Source organism: Brachyhypopomus gauderio, chromosome 6, assembly GCF_052324685.1.
Source record: "Brachyhypopomus gauderio isolate BG-103 chromosome 6, BGAUD_0.2, whole genome shotgun sequence".
NCBI lineage: Eukaryota > Metazoa > Chordata > Actinopteri > Gymnotiformes > Hypopomidae > Brachyhypopomus > Brachyhypopomus gauderio.
In genome coordinates this window covers 28,074,266-28,093,051 of record NC_135216.1, presented here as the reverse complement: position 1 = coordinate 28,093,051, position 18,786 = coordinate 28,074,266, and the positions used below count along the sequence as shown (strand labels likewise).

Sequence of the window (18,786 nt, the reverse complement as noted above, 5' to 3'; positions counted from 1 at the left end):
CCACCCACACCTACACCCATACCTACACCCACACCCCACCCACATCACACTCACGCCTACACCAACAACCACACCCACACCTATACCTACACCTACACCCCACCCACACCCTCACCTACACCTACATCACACACACCCATGCCTACACTCACACCCACACCTACACCCATGCCTACACCACATCAACACCCACACCACACCTACACTCACACCCCCACCCACGCCTACACCACACTCACACCCCACCTACCCCCCCCCCCCCCACGCCCACACTTGCACCACAGCATCAGGTGACATTACACGTGTGGTTAGACAATATTCTGTTCAGTCCATCGATCCACTGCTTGTAACAACTCCCAGCTGCAGTAATGAAAGGACACGTGATCATGAAACCACCTGTGTGAGGGTGAGGAGGCACCACCACGCTGCTCACACACCTGCTGCTGCGTTTGGAGATCTGCTATGAAGAGTCTGACGGCACGAGGGAACACAGAAGCAGGAAGGGTGAAGAACGTCTGGGTCATCATTTTGATCAATATTTATACATGTTGGATTCTTGAGTGGGTCTGAGAGGGTGAATGTGTTTCCTGAGGGTTCTTACTGTAAGATCAGTGTACACACTATTGGAGGCCCTGGACTCTGGATCTAAATCTGCATATACATCATGTTCACCATCTGTGATCTATGAAAGAGAAGTAAAGAACCGCTGTGGATCAGGGCCAGGACCATGGATATCAGCCTCACACCACTCCTGTAGCCACGATGCCACCTGCTGGCCAGGATAAGTAATGACATGCACTGATCAAACCTTATTATGCGGGCTTGACGTCTTCTTCTTGCTCCTGCTCACGCACAGTCTGGCGATGAGAACCGTTGTGGCCAGGGCACCCCAACATCCGCAGAGTCCAGCAGCTACAGCCAAGGCTGTGGGGCAGTCCTCTAGGAGACCCCCCCCCCCCCCCCCCCCCCCCCAAAAGAGAGAAACACAGCACAGAGCGAGAACATTCATGACCTTTAACCCCAGATCACACAAGCCAACATCCAGGAGACTGCGTTTCAGGAGAGCATGAATGTTGTTCTGTCTCGCGTGAACCGGAACTGCCCCACCATGTAACGGGAGCAGACGTCTGGGCCTGACGTCTGGGTCTGACGTCTGGGTGGCCGTCCGGGGCTGCTCACCTTTCCGCTTCCCAAACGAAGAAGGTCGTGCCGAGTGCTGGGTGCTGGAGTTCTGAGCCTCGCAGTAGTACTGAGAAATGTCTTCTTCAGCGATGCTGGAGATTCTGAAGCTCTTCCCGAAGGCCACAGGTGAGGACTGGCCTTCTTTATACCACACGTAGTCTTCTACAGGTGGGTTGGCATCAGCTTCACACAACAGAGTCGCCGTGACGGAGAACACCTTCGGGGAGTCTGGACAAGACAGAGGACACGAGACTTGCATCCTACAAGTGAAACAGATCACTGAGACCCTGGCGTGACCATCTGAAGACCTAGAAGAGTGGATCTAGAAGAGTGGATCTATAAGTCTGTTTCTTCCTTTTTGCCCAGTTTAGCTGATTAGTCTCTAGGAATATTATCAGATGCATACAGCTGTGTCCTGATCAAGTTTGGATTAATCAGTTTATTTGTGAACTAGTGAATCAAAGGGCACCACAGGTATCAGGAGGTGAAACTACAGCTGTATGGGATTAGTGATCAGAAATACACAATCTCAGATTACATCAGATTATGTTTTGCCCCTCATGTCCTGTTATTTTTACTATTCAAAGTGCATGTTAGCAGTGCCAGCTAGCTCTACTTATACTAGCACTCCTGGGATCAGGCTGTAACTAATCAAAGTGTATGAAGGAGCTGAAAGAACACTGGTCTAGGGTCAGCCTTAATTACAGTGATTATAGGAGCCGGTGGGAGATAGCTATAGTGTCTAGAACAGGGGTCGGCAACCTTTGAGACATGGAGTGCCAACTTTAACATGTCCAGTCAATGAGTGTGCCACTAGCGAGTTTAAAGTTTTTGAGGGGGGGGGGTGTAAATGGACACAAATTAAGTATTATATCGCGATCGATCGCCAAGTATAAACGCTTCCGCCGAGCAGAGCGTTGAGGAACGATTTCGATTGGAGGATCGTGCTCTATTTTTTATTTTTTTTGCTTATGCTGGTCCAGCGTGTCGCATGCCAGTGATTATGCCTCGGCGTGCCAACGGTGGCCCGCGTGCCATAGGTTGCCGACCCCTGGTCTAGAATAATGATTATATGGGTGGAGGCCATAGTATATTTAATAGTGATCTGGGGTCAGTCATAGTGGAAATGATTTTTAAAATGCTAATCTGAGGACAGTTTAAGTTTCCATGCTGGCAATTGTGATTTTGACCCCAATCGGAATTTGTACGCATCCATGCAATGAGAATACACACACACACACTAGTGTTGCCACCTGTCCCGGTTTTCCCGGGACTGTCCCGGTTTTCACGTGCCTGTCCCGGTTTTACCGGGCTGTCCCGGTTTGTCCCGGTTTTTGTTCTTTTTAATATTCGGTCCCGGCAAAAAAACTAGGTTAGTTCAAACCACGATTCAGACTGTTTCTGCACACTTTAAATCTGTTTTTTTTCTCGCTGTGTCCAAACCCCTCCGGTAACATTTTACGTTCGCCACCCCCCCCCCCCCCCCACTCAACAACTTACGTTCGCCACCCCCACCCCGTCAACAGATTACACTCGCCACCCTGTGTCAGTATAACAGTGTCCTTGTTTTTTGTCAGACATAGGTGGCAACCCTAACACACATACACACACACATACACTAGTGATCACTAGGGTGTTGTGGTACTTGCCCAGAGCGGTGGGCAGCCCTAGTCCAGCCCAGGGAGCAGTTGGGGTTAAGTGCCTTGCTCAAGGGCACCTCAGTCATGGCCTAGGGCCTGGGAATCGAACAAATGACCCTATATATATTTATATATATATATATATATATATATATATATATATATATATATATATATATATACAAAATTCTGTTGTACACTGTGCAAGCCTAAATGCAATTAAATGCAAAGAATGACAATAAAAGATTGTCTAAGTGTCTAAGTCTAGGGTTCTACTCCAAGGGCGGTTTGTACAGGGAGTAAATTAAAGGCTTGTGTTTTGTTTTTGTTCACATTGATTACGATTCAGTGATTTAGTCCATATGAATGAGAGTTCTGGATACACGTATACAGTTATAAAGTCAAGTTTTGATTAGTCAGTGAACGGATTAATGAATGTGGTCTTACATCTGACATTGAGAATTACAGGTTGAGAGACTAGATCTTCAAACCCTGATAAAGCACAGGTGTATTCGCCAGAATCCTGCCTGCTGACTGACTCCAGGTGGAGCTGGCTGGTGTTGGCGGGTAAACGTAGACCATTTTTGAACCAGACAAATCTGTCCTCTCTTTCAAATCTTCTACAGAAGAATGGACACTCCAAACCCACAGCTGCCCCCTCTCTCACTCGTCCGTCTGGATCCTGGTCATCCGGTGCTGTCAGAAGAAGAGAAGAAGAGGGAACCAGGACTCAAGAGAGACCAAAGAGACGTTCACCGTCGGAGACTCCAGAGTGCTGGTCTGGAAGCAGCTCCATCAAATGCTAACAGCCTAGAATGACTCCCGGCACCAGACATGTGTGAAATAAACTGATCAGCAGACTGCACCAACAATGCAACAGAATTTACAGCAGACACGTGAGATAAAACGGGTGACGTGACTCACGTGCATGAAGCCCAACACTTCTGTGCTGCAGCCGTCTCAGTTCAGACCTGCAATTCAAGTAAACACGTGAAAGTCAGTAAATTCCACGTGTCTTTAGCAAGAGGATTTTGTCTGTTTTTAGCACATACGTGTCTGCACCCTGTGAAAATGTGATGAAACGTGTGATGAAATATGCATGGAAGTTTTCTTAGCTTCTCCTCAGCAAACAATAATGTTGGTTAGAAATACACCATGGAACTTTTAAAGAGTTTTTTGGTGCACAAAAATTTCACTTCAGTTAAGCAGTCAGTAAACAGGAGGTTACTTACAAAAGCTGTTAGTTCTAAGAGGACTGGTGTGATTTTTGATTGCATAAAATTAAAAGTACAATATATAATAATAATAAATATTTCATTATAAGGTACAACCAAATATCTAGCATGTGACTATACTTGTGGTTAAATCAGGAAGTGTGAATAGTACAGAGTTGATGCCTGCTATTTTTCCCAGTTTTTAGCTGTTTTGCATCAGAAACTGAGGGCAGGTTAATGTGTTTTATCTGTGTTTTTAGTGCCAGTAAGGTAGGGCAGATGATTGTTTATTATTATAGGCTATATCAACCTCCCAAAGTTTTAAAAGTAAAACACTATTCTGTCAAACCCCAAGCCACATCTGTCATTGCTGTCACGACCAAGCTGTTATGACCAGGCTGTTATGACCAGGCTGTTATGACCAGGCTGTTATGACCAGGCTGTTATGACCAGGCTGTTATGACCAAGCTGTTATGACCAGGCTGTTATGACCAGGCTGTTATGACCAAGCTGTTATGACCAGGCTGTTATGACCAGGCTGTTATGACCAAGCTGTTATGACCAGGCTGTTATGACCAGGCTGTTATGACCAAGCTGTTATGACCAGGCTGTTATGACCAGGCTGTTAAACTTCATTTTAAGAGACATTTAATTCCATTCTGCCATAAATTATTATTTTTCCACTGCAGCTTTAATTCTGTTTAGACTGATTGATTTTGTTTAGATCATCCATTCATTATCTTTACCACTTAATCCCACTAGTTGGGGTCACAATGGGCTGGAGCCAATTCCAGCATCATCGGGAAAAGGCAGGTACACCACGGGCAGGTCACCAGTTAGATCATCATTTCACTTTTATTAATTATACCAATGATTATTGGAAAGTCCACACTGAAGCCAATACTGCAGTGTATACCCATCTAGAGATTCACATTTGTTTTCACTCACCAACATAGTTTATTCTGATAATTCCAGATGAGATCATAAGGTCCCTCGAGCCAGGCTGTGGGATGAGGTGAGAAGTGCAATATAAACTAGTAAACTTAGCACATCCCAGTGAAGAGACTGGACAGCACCTGCCTCCTCAAACACCTTGACGATATGAAGATGATTTGATGTGATGAAGTAATGGACTGATATACTGACAGTGATGAAGTAACGGACTGATATACTGACAGTGATGAAGTAATGGACTGATATACTGACAGTGATGAAGTAATGAACTGATATACTGACAGTGATGAAGTAATGGACTGATATACTGACAGTGATGAAGTAATGGACTGATATACTGACAGTGATGAAGTAACGGACTGATATACTGACAGTGATGAAGTAATGGACTGATATACTGACAGTGATGAAGTAATGGACTGATATACTGACAGTGATGAAGTAATGGACTGATATACTGACAGTGATGAAGTAATGGACTGATATACTGACAGTGATGAAGTAATGAACTGATATACTGATAGTGATGAAGTAATGGACTGATATACTGACAGTGATGAAGTAATGGACTGATATACTGACAGTGATGAAGTAATGGACTGATATACTAACAGTGAGGAAGTAATGGACTGATATACTGACAGTGATGAAGTAATGGACTGATATACTGACAGTGATGAAGTAATGGACTGATATACTAACAGTGAGGAAGTAATGGACTGATATACTGACAGTGATGAAGTAATGGACTGATATACTGACAGTGATGAAGTAATGGACTGATATACTAACAGTGAGGAAGTAATGGACTGATATACTGACAGTGATGAAGTAATGGACTGATATACTGACAGTGATGAGGTAACGGACTGACCTCGTGTCAGTGGTGAGGTAACAGACTGATATAGTGACAGTGATAAGGTAATGGCCTGACCTGGCGATGGACTGACCTGGCGATGGACTGACCTGGCGTCAGTGATGAGGTAACGGACTGATATACTGACAGTGATGAAGTAATGGACTGAAGTAATGGACTTCCCAATTATTAATTAATTATTAATAATTGGGAAGAGTTCGAGGGCAAGCCTGGTCTTTTAGGCAGGGACGGTGTCCACCCCACCCGGGATGGCGCTGCCCTGTTATCTTGCAGCATAGCCCATAGCCTGTTAGCTAGTCGGCAGAGTAGCACTAGGAGCTGCTGACTGTCCAGGGTCGCGACCAGGCCGCAGACTAACGGGTTAAACCTGTCTGCGAGCTGCTTAGAGGCGTCACCAAGTTCCCTTAGGATTGAGACTGTGTCTGTGCCCCGGGTTAAACTAAATCATAAGAAAATAGTCCGCCCGAAGTTTTTAACTAATATTCAGACTTCACATCAAATTATTACAACCTATATGACCGATCTGAAAATTGGATTAATCAATATTCGATCGCTCAACTCAAAAGCAGTTTTTGTAAATGAACTTATAACAGACCAGAAAATTGATATTCTTTGTCTAACTGAAACGTGGGTTCAATCTGGTGATTACTTAACTCTAAACGAAGCCACTCCTGTGGGATATAGTTATATACATAGACCTAGACTGTCAGGCAGAGGAGGTGGAATATGTATAATCTATCGTGATTGTTTAGAAATTCATCAGAAATACTTAGATATCTCAAACTCATTTGAGATGCAGTCTATTAATGTTATTAGTCCATCTGAAAATAAAAGTACATTCTCCCTAACTAATGTATACAGACCACCAGGGCCTTACTCAGATTTCTTAAACGATTTCACCGATTTTGCAGCAAATTTAGCAGTATGTAGTGACAAAATAATAATGGTAGGAGACTTTAACATACACTTTGATAATGCGGAGGATCCACTGACAAGGGCTTTTACTTCTATATTGAACTCTGTCGGCATTAAACAAAACGTAGTAGGACCTACACATTATCGAAATCATACCCTAGATCTAATATTAACGCTGGGTATCGACGTAGATAATATAAACATATTCCCGCAAACCGTAGCAATCTCCGATCATTATTTAGTAAAATTCGATTTTCACCTTAACATAAATACCCGCCCGTCTCCTCGGCAGTGTCTAAAGCGCTCAATAAATTCATCAACAGCAGCACGGTTTACTGAAACCCTCCCTGACTTAACTGCTTTAGCCCACTCGCCATCCGATCCAGGAGAGTTAGATAGTCTAACCGACTACTTAGAGAATACCTGCAGATCAGCTCTAGATATAGTAGCTCCACTAAAATATAAAAAAGCTAGATCCAAAAAGCTCGCCCCATGGTACACTGACCAAACTAGAAACTTAAAACAAATAGCACGTAAATTAGAGCGTAAATGGCGATCTACTAAGTTGGAAGTATTCCACTGTGCCTGGAAGGATAGCATTATTGAATACAAACGGGCACTCACTAAAGCACGCTCAGCATACTTAGCCTCACTGATAGAGAAAAATAAAAACAATCCTAGATTTCTTTTTAATACTATTTCTAAACTTACAAAAAATCAAGCAGGCACAGAACCTCAGATTCCAGTAAACCTCACTAGTAATGTATTTATAGATTTCTTTGATAATAAAATAGAGAATATTAGACAAAATATAAAACCCTTTATTAGCAATACAACTGGTATGTCATCTGGTTTGGTTGATATTGATTTAAATTACATACCGGGAGAAAAACTTGATGCTTTTCATCCACTCCCAAAATCAGAATTAGAGAAAATAATTTCTTCCTTAAATTGTACTACCTGCACATTAGACTCAGTTCCCTCAAAGTTATTAAAAGAGGTATTACCAGCTGTAACTGAACCTCTTCTAACTATAGTTAACTCATCCATTACAATAGGTCACATGCCCAAATCATGTAAATTAGCAATTATCAAACCTCTGATCAAGAAACCAAATCTTGATCCGACTGTGCTATCTAATTATAGACCCATTTCAAACACATCATTTATATCTAAGATCATAGAAAAAGCTGTTGCCCAGCAATTATGCCTATATCTGCATAGGAATAACACATTTGAAAAGTTCCAATCTGGTTTTAGGCCCCATCACAGTACTGAAACAGCATTAGTTAAAGTAACAAATGATCTCCTCCTTGCATCAGATCAAGGCTATGTATCACTGTTAGTGCTCCTTGATCTTAGTGCAGCTTTCGACACAATTGATCATAGGATCTTGCTAGAAAGGTTAGAACGCTGGGTTGGAGTCTCAGGCACAGCCCTTTCATGGTTTCAGTCTTACTTAACAAATCGCTATCAGTTTGTAGAGCTCAATAATATTTCATCCAAACGTACAATGGTTAAATATGGGGTCCCGCAAGGCTCCATCTTAGGACCACTATTATTTACATTATATATGCTACCATTGGGCACAGTTATAAACAAACATGGTGTCAATTTTCACTGCTATGCGGATGACACTCAACTTTACATATCAGCCAAACCCAATGACAAACTCAGTTTAGGAAAAATTGAGGCCTGTGTAAGAGATATTAAATGCTGGATGTCTCTAAACTTCCTACAATTAAATGAGGACAAAACAGAAGTTCTCCTTGTGGGCCCTAAGGCCGCAAGACAGAAAATTCCAAATTTAATGCTTAATCTTGCAGACTATCCCATTACACCTGGCACAGTAGCCAAAAACCTAGGCGTCGTACTCGACTCCGACCTATCATTTGATAAATATATAGATAATACTACTAGGATAGCTTTTCTACATCTCCGCAACATTGCCAAATTAAGAAATGCATTATCACAGGATGATGCAGAAAAATTGGTGCACGCATTTGTTAGCTCTAGACTAGACTACTGCAATTCACTACTGTCAGGATGTTCAAATAGGAATCTAAATAAACTTCAAGTAGTTCAAAATGCCGCAGCTAGAGTTCTGACCAGAACTAGAAAATTTCAGCATATTAGACCAGTCCTATCAGCCCTGCATTGGCTCCCAGTTAAATTTCGTATTGATTTTAAAATTCTATTATTAGCATATAAAGCACTACACGGGCTTGCTCCTGAATACCTCCAGGAACTTATTTCCTACTATGAACCCCCATGTCAACTAAGATCACAGGGTGCTGGTCTGTTATTAGTTCCACAAATTAACAAGGTAACAGCAGGGGGAAGAGCCTTTTCTTATAAGGCCCCCCAGCTTTGGAATAATCTTCCTAAATGTGTCCGGGACTCTGACACAGTCACAATCTTTAAATCTAGGTTGAAAACCCACTTATTTAGTCTAGCGTTTGATAATTAATATCCCCCTTAGATAAAGGTACAGATCCAGGGGTTCATAGACGAAGGGTTTTATGGTAGACTGGGGTACTGGTGCTGTCATCCTGTCACTGCTCGTGGTCACTCAAGTTTGTTGACAGTGCAGTGGACGGATGCCATTGTCTCAGAATGCCCCCAAGCCTATGTTACCTTCTGGTTCTGCCTTTTTTTAGCTAGGCTGTAATAATTTAACTTAGTGCCGGAGTTGCTGCCACACTCCAGAAATGTTTATAATTTTACCTGTCCTGTATATGTCCTCATACAGAGCTAATTTTCCCTGTTTCATTTCTCCACATGGCTGCCCGCCTGCTTGAGGAATAATGAGATGAGGAGAGACAAGCGATCCATCCTGGCCGGCCACCTCCTGCCTAACCGGATGCCTACACCATGATGGACATTATTACATATTTTTCGGTCTAAATTGACATTATTGCATCTTTTACATTCTGTCTACATTCTGTCTATATTGTTGTTGTTGTCATGGTGACCGGTGTCGGCCAGAGGAGGATGGGTTCCCCCCCTGAGTCTTGGTTCCTCTCAAGGTTTCTTCCTCATGCAAAAAACTAGGGAGTTTTTCCTTGCCACTGTCGCCTTTGGCTTGCTCACTGGGGGCTAGGACTCGGCACTTGTAAAGCTGCTTTGTGACAACAACTGTTGTAAAAAGCGCTATATAAATAAAATTTGATTGATTGATTGATTGATATACTGATAGTGATGAAGTAATGGACTGATATACTGACAGTGATGAAGTAATGAACTGATATACTGATAGTGATGAAGTAATGGACTGATACTGACAGTGATGAAGTAACGGACTGATATACTGACAGTGATGAAGTAATGGACTGATATACTGACAGTGATGAGGTAACGGACTGATATACTGACAGTGATGAAGTAATGGACTGATATACTGACAGTGATGAAGTAATGAACTGATATACTGATAGTGATGAAGTAATGGACTGATACTGACAGTGATGAAGTAACGGACTGATATACTGACAGTGATGAAGTAATGGACTGATATACTGACAGTGATGAAGTAATGAACTGATATAGTGACAGTGATGAGGTAATGGCCTGACCTGGCGATGGACTGACCTGGCGTCAGTGATAAGGTAACGGACTGATATACTGACAGTGATGAAGTAATGGACTGATATACTGATAGTGATGAAGTAATGAACTGATATACTGATAGTGATGAAGTAATGGACTGATATACTGACAGTGATGAAGTAATGAACTGATATACTGATAGTGATGAAGTAATGGACTGATACTGACAGTGATGAAGTAACGGACTGATATACTGACAGTGATGAAGTAATGGACTGATATACTGACAGTGATGAAGTAATGAACTGATATACTGATAGTGATGAAGTAATGGACTGATATACTGACAGTGATGAAGTAATGGACTGATATACTGACAGTGATGAAGTAATGGACTGATATACTGACAGTGATGAAGTAATGGACTGATATACTGACAGTGATGAAGTAATGGACTGATATACTAACTGTGATGAAGTACTGGACTGATATACTAACTGTGATGAAGTAATGGACTGACCTGGCGAGAGTGATGAGGTAACGGACTGATATACTGTCAGCAGTGGGGAACCGTCAGGGCCCTCTACGCCCTCTCAGAGGGCCTAAAATATTCTTAAAATATTTTTTTTAATCTACTTACAGTTTGACAATCGACATCTAAACAATTACAAAAATATAAGCAAATAAATTATTCACCCGTGTCTATTCAATCTGTGTTTGATGGTGAGGGGTTAAGTGGAAGCCTGTGAGCCTGTGTCTCCCCCTATCAGGACTGTGATGCCCGCTGTTCGTTTACAGAGGGCCTGGCCAGAGGGCCAGTTATAATTCAGCGCAATACCAGTTTCAAATGACAGTAAAATTGAGCAATCATATCTTCCCTCTTAGTGGGCGGGCTTAACTGTATGATCATTTCCGCCCGCTGTGGCGACGCTAGCTGTCGTTAGTGTACCACCGCTAGCTAGTTTCGATTCAGTCCTTTGATGTCCTCGTGCGTGTTGTTTACATACTCCGCTCCCAAGGAACACGGAGCTGTGAACCTTATTTTGTTGGAATCTTATTTTGCTTAAGAAGTAATCTAGTACATATGTTATTGTTTATTGCGTTTCTAAAGCTGTACTGTCGTCTCAGTTTATTATTTTTTATTTATTGCAGTTAATTAGGAAAGGAAACAATTTTTTTCGGGGGGGTGGGTAGCGGGCCCAGGTTTAATGGTCACGGTTCGCTACTGACTGACAGTGATGAGGTAACTGACTGACCTGGTGTCAGTGGTGAGGTAACTGACTGACCTGGTGTCACTAGCAGAAAGAGCAAAGGAGGAGCCATTGTGGAGATCCTTGTCGCCATGGCTGCTCTGGCCATGTAGTCCTACCAAACAAAACACTTCTTCAGTCAGTCAGGAAGAAAAACAGAGAAAATGTCTAAGAAAGAAAGAAAGAAAGGAAGAAAGAAAGAAGGTTAGATATTCAGGTTCATGAAAATGCAGTTAATAAATAAACAAAAAAGTGATTCAAACTAGATACTAGAAACTAGTTTTTTTTATATTTTTTTACTGGGAAACTGGGATGGACATTGGCATTTTTAGAAACACCATGTCCCATGACAGATTCTTTCAGATTCAGCCATGTCTCCTGAGCCACTTCGTGTCTATCACAGACCCCAAGATCAGGATATAAGACCTTTGGTCTGAGGTGCAGTTTGATATGACTATCCACATGCCAAATTATGATGATAAGAGAGAGGCCACCAGATGTAAGAGACCATAATGTACAGGAAAAACACATTTTCTTTTGTGACAAATGTAAGATCTGCCTGTGCTTTGGGCCACACCGAAACTGCTTCAAAGCTGCTTATCGGAAATAATACAGGATATACACCAGGCAATGGATTTTCTAAATGGTTTCTTTATATAGTTACGTTTCATGCAAAGCCTACTATTTTAAAAGTAAGGCAGTACACTGTGAAGTTTCATTTTACTGAATGGAAAAATTGAAGTCTCAATGATATACCACCCACTTGATATACCATCATATATGGAGTTAATCTTCTTATTCAGACTTGCACAGACTATGCAAACAAGCAGACACATGCAGAAAACCTGTTCTAGATGTACGTCACATGTGATCATTTGTTGTTTATTACGTTAGAATATGACCATTTTATTTCTTAAGTTTTCATTATATTTTACACTCATTTAGACCTGACATCCATTACAATGGACATGAAAAAAGTATAAAACAATGAGTTGGGAAAACTAATTTTTTCCCCTGTGTTTCCTTATTAGAGAGGAGTAAAAATCAACTAAATAACATTTTTGTGTCACTAGCAGAAAGAGCAAAGAATGAGTCATTCTGGAGATCCTCGTCGCCATGGCTACTATGGCCATGTAGACCTACCAAACAAAACACTGCTTCAGTCAGTCAGGAAGAAAAACAGAGAAAATGTCTAAGAAAGAAAGAAAGAAAGAAAGTTAGATGCTCAGGTTCATGAAAAGGCAGTTAATAAATAGCAAACAAAAGTGATTGGAACTAGACTAGAAACTAGTTTTTAAAATTATTTTTCTTTCTGAAGCTTAATTTGTTAACTTCTCCTTTTCACATTTATGTTTACAAAATGTGTTTGACTACACTTCTGCTTTTAAGAAATTGTCACAGGCAATTCGAAGTAACCTTTAAAAATATTCTATTCTCATAAAAAAAATCAAAGTAATGAAAGAGTGTTTTTTAAACTTAGAAGTACATGAATTTAAAGCACCTGCAATGTTTGACTGTAATCTTCACTACCTCCCTAGTATCTTAGAGTGAAGTTATTTAGGAAATCTACTTATCGCAAAAAAATAAAAATATAAAAATGAACAGCAATCCTTCTTTTGGCTTATTGGTTATACAAAAGGACACTTTATGTATTTTATGTATAGGGGTTAGAAACAATTCTTACCTCAGAAGAGTGAAATTCACCACCAGCGAGTGTGGGAAATGAAGCGACTCGGGGAAGTGGTCAGATTAGCACACAGCTGCGTGTGCTGGATTACCAACATGCAGACCGTCTACTTCTCCTTCTGGACAAGCGACCACCCTCACCATTAATGACGTCCTGCTACCAGGTGTCTGATCGTTTAACATGTCCTCAAACATCACCATCCTGCCAGTTCTCCAGGACAGACGTGTTACAGGCTGAGGTAACAAGGCTCCATCTGATTGGTGGAATAAGGCATTCTAAATTCATTTATCCAAATGATGTTTCATGGCGACGACCATCCATCAGACAGAAACATGGACATGTTTGTGAGTTGTTTATACAGATGTGCAGGTGCAGAGCTGAACTGCCCTGGTCCACTGAATACATCCTCCATCAGCACACACTCTCAATAACCTCCTTATTTCAGTAGACACTTCATTCTCCTGCACATCCACCCATCTCTCCGACCTGATACTGACAGTTCAGCCTTGAGTTGAAGCATTATTGGAAGAGCAGGGCGGCCAGGGGTGTGTTCAAAACAACCTACTACATACTACTGACATACTGCAGTATGCGACCAAAAAACCAGACCAGAGAGATCATTGTGGTGTAGTGCATCCCATCATGCAACGGTGGTGGAGAATCATTCTCAAGTGGACAGAACCATCACGTGATGGTTTGCATGTCGTGTCCTGGATATTATACTGCATACTACTACTGGAACTAGTATACAGTATGTACTGAGTGCAGTATGCAGTACACAGTACGTAGTAGGCCTGTATTTAAGGTTTTGCAACATCATAAAGAAGGTTATATTGCTTAGATTTCAAAATGAAGCTGTTACACTAGAATTGGGCACAAAGACACAGATTTCTGCTCGTGAACATGTTTATTGGGTGGCACAAGGAGCAATTCGGTTTGGGGTCTGAGATTGGTGTCTGTTCTTGTGGCATACTTACACAGACAAGGAGGTTTGAATCGGGTTCGCCCTGTTCCGGACCTCGCAGGGATTATAAACGCCCGAGGGAATGAGGAATAAGTGTGCCTAACCGGCCGATGAGCAGGCCCTCCCCCCGGTCTGCCCCCGCTACACCCCTTCACATCAGGGGCGCAGATGGCACTGGGGATGGGGGGGACATGTCCCCTCCAGATTTATATTGACCCCATCCGAAATCTAGCATCTACAAGCATAAACGTATATATTGTACAGCTTGGTCCCCCTCACTTCAGAATTTACATCTGCGCCGATGCTTCACATACCCGCCGCAGACACACTCGGGAACTGAAATTGGGGTTTGGCATAAAAGATCTACAGCCAATACAAGAACCAAAATATCTGAGTGAATCTCATCACGAGTATCAACAGAATTGGGATAGAGTTCTCCTTCATTTTAGACAGTGTCAATATGCACCGTAATAACGGCCATTGTTTAGAAAAGTAGCACATCATGGGTGATTGAATTAAGTAGCCGGGAGTTAGTCGCCTGTTAGATCACTGTCTTTCTGTCTAGATGGGATTTAGGTCTGTTAAGCTAAGAGCAATCCGTAGGCAGCGTGTTCACACTGGCCTTTTGATCAGACTGGTTTCGGTATGAATCTCACATTAGGATCAAAGTTTAGTGGGCCTATTTATTATTTACAAATTAATAGCATCTTTCCGCCCGAAGCACTTAAAGAAGACGCTTCTGTTATTTTAATGTCATACCCCGCTTCTGTCACTAGGGAGAGATCTTTCAACTATATAAAGCTGTTCAACTCCCGTCCCACAGAAGCCGCAGAGTCTGCAGCACTGTGCGTGCACACGCCGGTCCGGTCCGGGTCCACGCGCCTCTCACCCGACACCATGGACCCTCAAGCGTCCCACCAACCCAACGGGCTCGTCGGAGCGCTGCACGGAGAGTTCACGGACGCGCTCGACCACAAGCTCCGATATTTACTGACTTTAACGGACAGTTGCCTGACAGTCCAGAAGATCACGTCCCCACCGCCGCGGGACGAGCTCGTGCTGAGGCTCGTGGACAGCGTGGGGTGCCGCGCGCATCAGGACCAGGACGGGGCGGATAACGCGGCGTATATCTCCGCGTGGTTCTACCCCGCCGTGCCGAGGTGGATGAGTTCGGGCAGGGCTCGCCAGCGAGCGGAACACTGCTTTCGGCTCGCGCTCACCCAGGATGCTCGAGCCAACCTAGAGGAGGCGGAGAGATGGGCGCGCGCTGTCAGGCAGGGCGCCTCGCGCCACTCGGGACGCAACCCAGGTGAGGAATCTCTCTTCATAACACTGAACAATACGGAGCAGAGTAAAACTTTGACATTTCCTGCTCAAATGAACACCGCACCCATCCCAAACGTTCACATAACCCCATATTTATGTGTTGCACCTGCTTCACATTGTCCTTCTAAACCGCTTTCGTTACTGAGAAACCTTAGGATTTTTGCTACCTGCATTCAGAAGCATCGTGTGGCGGCATTCCTGCCCCAGTAACCAGCTGGACTTGTTAGAGTGGATCATTAACGTCAAATGTCACTCTGAACACTCTCATTGTAATACTCCGCATACTTTTAAACCGGAGTTTGTCTGTGCGCGCGCGTGAGTGAGAGTGCGCGCGAGAGACGGGCCGGTAAGTGAAGGATTACACTCCGCTAAATGAAACTTGTGCACATGAGTGGGCGGGATAATCATAATTAATGAATGAAGCCTGCTGCATCCTCTCAAGGTACTGACCACAGAGCCAGGACCACTGCATAGTGAGCTATCAGTATTCACACTGAAACTGTGGGGCTCGTGACAAACCTTTGGTTTAATTCAGAGCCTGAACTTCCTGGCCGCAGAATTTCAAGGGCAGTCATGAACCGGTGGAAAAGTTAATAAAGTCAGCTTCAGATAATGAAGAAGACAGTAGATCCCAAACTAGGATCCGCTGGGGTGAATGTGTGGAGCTGTGTCTGTCTGTCAGTCTGTCAGAGCTGTGTCAGTCTGTCAGAGCTGTGTCAGTCAGTCAGTCAGTCTGTCAGAACTGTGCCAGTCAGTCTGTCAGAGCTGGGTCAGTCTGTCAGTCAGTCTGTCAGAGCTTTGTCAGTCAGTCAGTCTGTCAGAGCTGTGTCAGTCTGTCAGAACTGTGTCAGTCTGTCTGTCAGAGCTGTGTCAGTCAGTCAGTCTGTCAGAGCTGTGTCAGTCTCAGTCAGTCAGTCTGTCAGAACTGTGTCAGTCTGTCTGTCAGAGCTGTCAGTCTGTCTGTCAGAGCTGTCAGTCTGTCTGTCAGAGCTGTGTCAGTCAGTCAGTCAGAGCTGTGTCAGTCAGTCTGTCAGAGCTGTGTCAGTCTGTCTGTCAGTCAGTCTGTCAGAACTGTGTCAGTCTGCATGCATGGCTGACTCTTCTTCCTGGAGCTCAACCTGTCTGCTGCGTTGTGTTCTAATCCTACCATATTTGGCACTGGACCAGGTGTGTTATAACTGGAACTATCCTAAATTTTGTGAGCCGATTTGGGACAGTGTGTGTGTGCACGTGCGTCTGTGTGTGCATGGGTTGGTATGAATACTATGAATCACTACTCCCTCACTACTCCATCAGTAGTCATTCACTACTCCTTCACTAGTCATTCACTACTCCTTCACTACTCCATCACTAGTCATTCACTACTTATTTACTTCTCCCTCACTACTCCATCACTACTCCTTCACTAGTCATTCACTACTTATTTACTTCTCCCTCACTACTCCATCACTACTCCTTCACTACTCCCTCACTAGTCATTCACTACTTATTTACTTCTCCCTCACTAGTCATTCACTACTCTCTCACTACTCCATCACTAGTCATTCACTACTCCCTCACTAGTCATTCACTACTTATTTACTTCTCCCTCACTACTCCCTCACTAGTCATTCACTACTCCATCACTAGTCATTCACTACTCCCTCACTAGTCATTCACTACTACCTCACTAGTCATTCACTACCCTTTCACTACTCCCTCACTAGTCATTCACTACTTATTCACTACTCCCTCACTAGTCATTCACTACCCCCTCACTAGTCATTCACTACTTATTCACTACTCCATCACTACTTATTCACTACTCCATCACTGAGCGGAGGTGAGCGTGATAAGAGACAGGGTCTGTGTAAGCTACAGTACCAGTGCCCACTCCCATGTCCTGGAAACAGCAGCACACGGGCCAAATTCTTCAGAAATGTGGATAAGCTCATATAACAGGGAAGGGGTGCCATTACAGGAATGTTCTTAGAGGCGATTGTTTGGTGCTGGCGTGGAGAAGTCTTGGGGGGCTGGGATTATGGCGGGATTATGGCGGGATTATGGCGGGAGTGCCTCAGACATGCCCCGGAGTGTCTAGGGTGCTGCAGCTCACCCTCCCTCAACACTCCTGTCATACACACTGCCACCATGCCCTCCACTGAACAACACCACCCAAGGCACTGACTAATACACCATTTGTCAGCACAGATGTATTTTAAATAGTTTCGAGTAAGTCAGAGTGAAGATTTCAGCAAAGATATAATGCAGATGTCTCCTTGTCATTGAAGCAGGTGCGCTTGGGCCAGGTGTAGCATCTCTGAGTGTTTTTGGTTTAGTTCTGTGGCTGGCACCCTGGAGGTCACTGCGTTGGGCCTCAACACAGCCCCAGTGTGATGGGCTGTCACTGCGTTGGGCCTCAACACAGCCCCAGTGTGATGGGCTGTCACTGCGTTGGGCCTCAACACAGCCCCAGTGTGATGGGCTTTCACTGCGTTGGGCCTCAACACAGCTCCAGTGTGATGGGCTGTCACTGCGTTGGGCCTCAACACAGCTCCAGTGTGATGGGCTGTCACTGCGTTGGGCCTCAACACAGCTCCAGTGTGATGGGCTTTCACTGCGTTGGGCCTCAACACAGCCCCAGTGTGATGGGCTTTCACTGCGTTGGGCCTTAACACAGCTCCAGTGTGATGGGCTGTCATTGCGTTGGGCCTGAACACAGCTCCAGTGTGATGGGCTGTCCCCGCATCATGCCGAGTCTTGGCTCTGCTCCCATCCTATAAACATGGTATGAAAAATATGTTTCATGATGTCATGTGTTCAGTTTTACTCAGACTAAAACTCCAAAGTGAGAGCTGGCCTGGAGCCAGCGCTGATCAGAAGAGCACTAGAACTAGAACTAAAACTAGAACTAGAACTAGAACTAAAACCAGAACTAGATCTAAAACTAGAACTAGAACTAGAACTAAAACTAAAACTAGAACTTGAACTAGAACTAGAACTAGAACTAGAACTAGAACTGTAATTGTGGCAGGGCAGAACTGTGCACAGATTCCTTAAGTCCAGTTCTGTTTAGGGTGGCGTCAGAAATCCAGACTGGCCACAGGCACAGGCTCGATGTGAACACAGAGTCCCAGTGGGTGAGGTTAGATGTTGAGAATCAGCATCTACAGAGGTGCTGATTGGCCCAGCTGGGTCAGGTTCTTCTAGATCTTCTGGAAAACTTTCTTTAGCAGCTGCTTGCTTGGA

At 43.7% G+C, this 18,786-nt stretch overlaps 2 protein-coding genes across 5 annotated transcripts in view; one reads left to right on the top strand and one right to left on the bottom strand.

The window, feature by feature from the left end:
- Positions 1–260: 260 nt before the first annotated feature.
- Positions 261–13,399, bottom strand: LOC143517578 (cell adhesion molecule CEACAM5-like). 4 transcript variants are annotated; one of them, XM_077010265.1, is made up of 10 exons: positions 13,266–13,362; positions 12,725–12,773; positions 11,618–11,696; positions 4,985–5,039; positions 3,747–3,793; positions 3,270–3,518; positions 1,180–1,410; positions 809–939; positions 602–682; positions 261–471 (listed from the first exon to the last, which is right to left on the bottom strand). In XM_077010265.1, exons 3-10 carry the CDS (start codon positions 11,688–11,690, stop codon positions 430–432), a joined length of 909 nt encoding a protein of 302 aa, XP_076866380.1. In that variant the 5' UTR covers positions 11,691–11,696; positions 12,725–12,773; positions 13,266–13,362; the 3' UTR covers positions 261–429. The 4 variants fall into 4 exon arrangements, with proteins under 4 accessions (XP_076866380.1, XP_076866377.1, XP_076866379.1 ...); XM_077010262.1 differs by having other exon boundaries at positions 11,618–11,749; positions 13,266–13,354; XM_077010264.1 differs by lacking the exon at positions 12,725–12,773 and having other exon boundaries at positions 13,266–13,399.
- A 1,666-nt stretch (positions 13,400–15,065) lies between these two features.
- sphk1 (sphingosine kinase 1) overlaps positions 15,066–18,786 on the top strand; it is an 18,088-nt gene continuing 14,367 nt past the window's right edge. Inside the window, exon 1 of the mRNA XM_077010261.1 lies at positions 15,066–15,541. Within this exon, the coding sequence (XP_076866376.1) occupies positions 15,130–15,541 (412 nt within the window). The 5' untranslated portion in view covers positions 15,066–15,129. The remainder of the gene's footprint in view (positions 15,542–18,786) is intronic.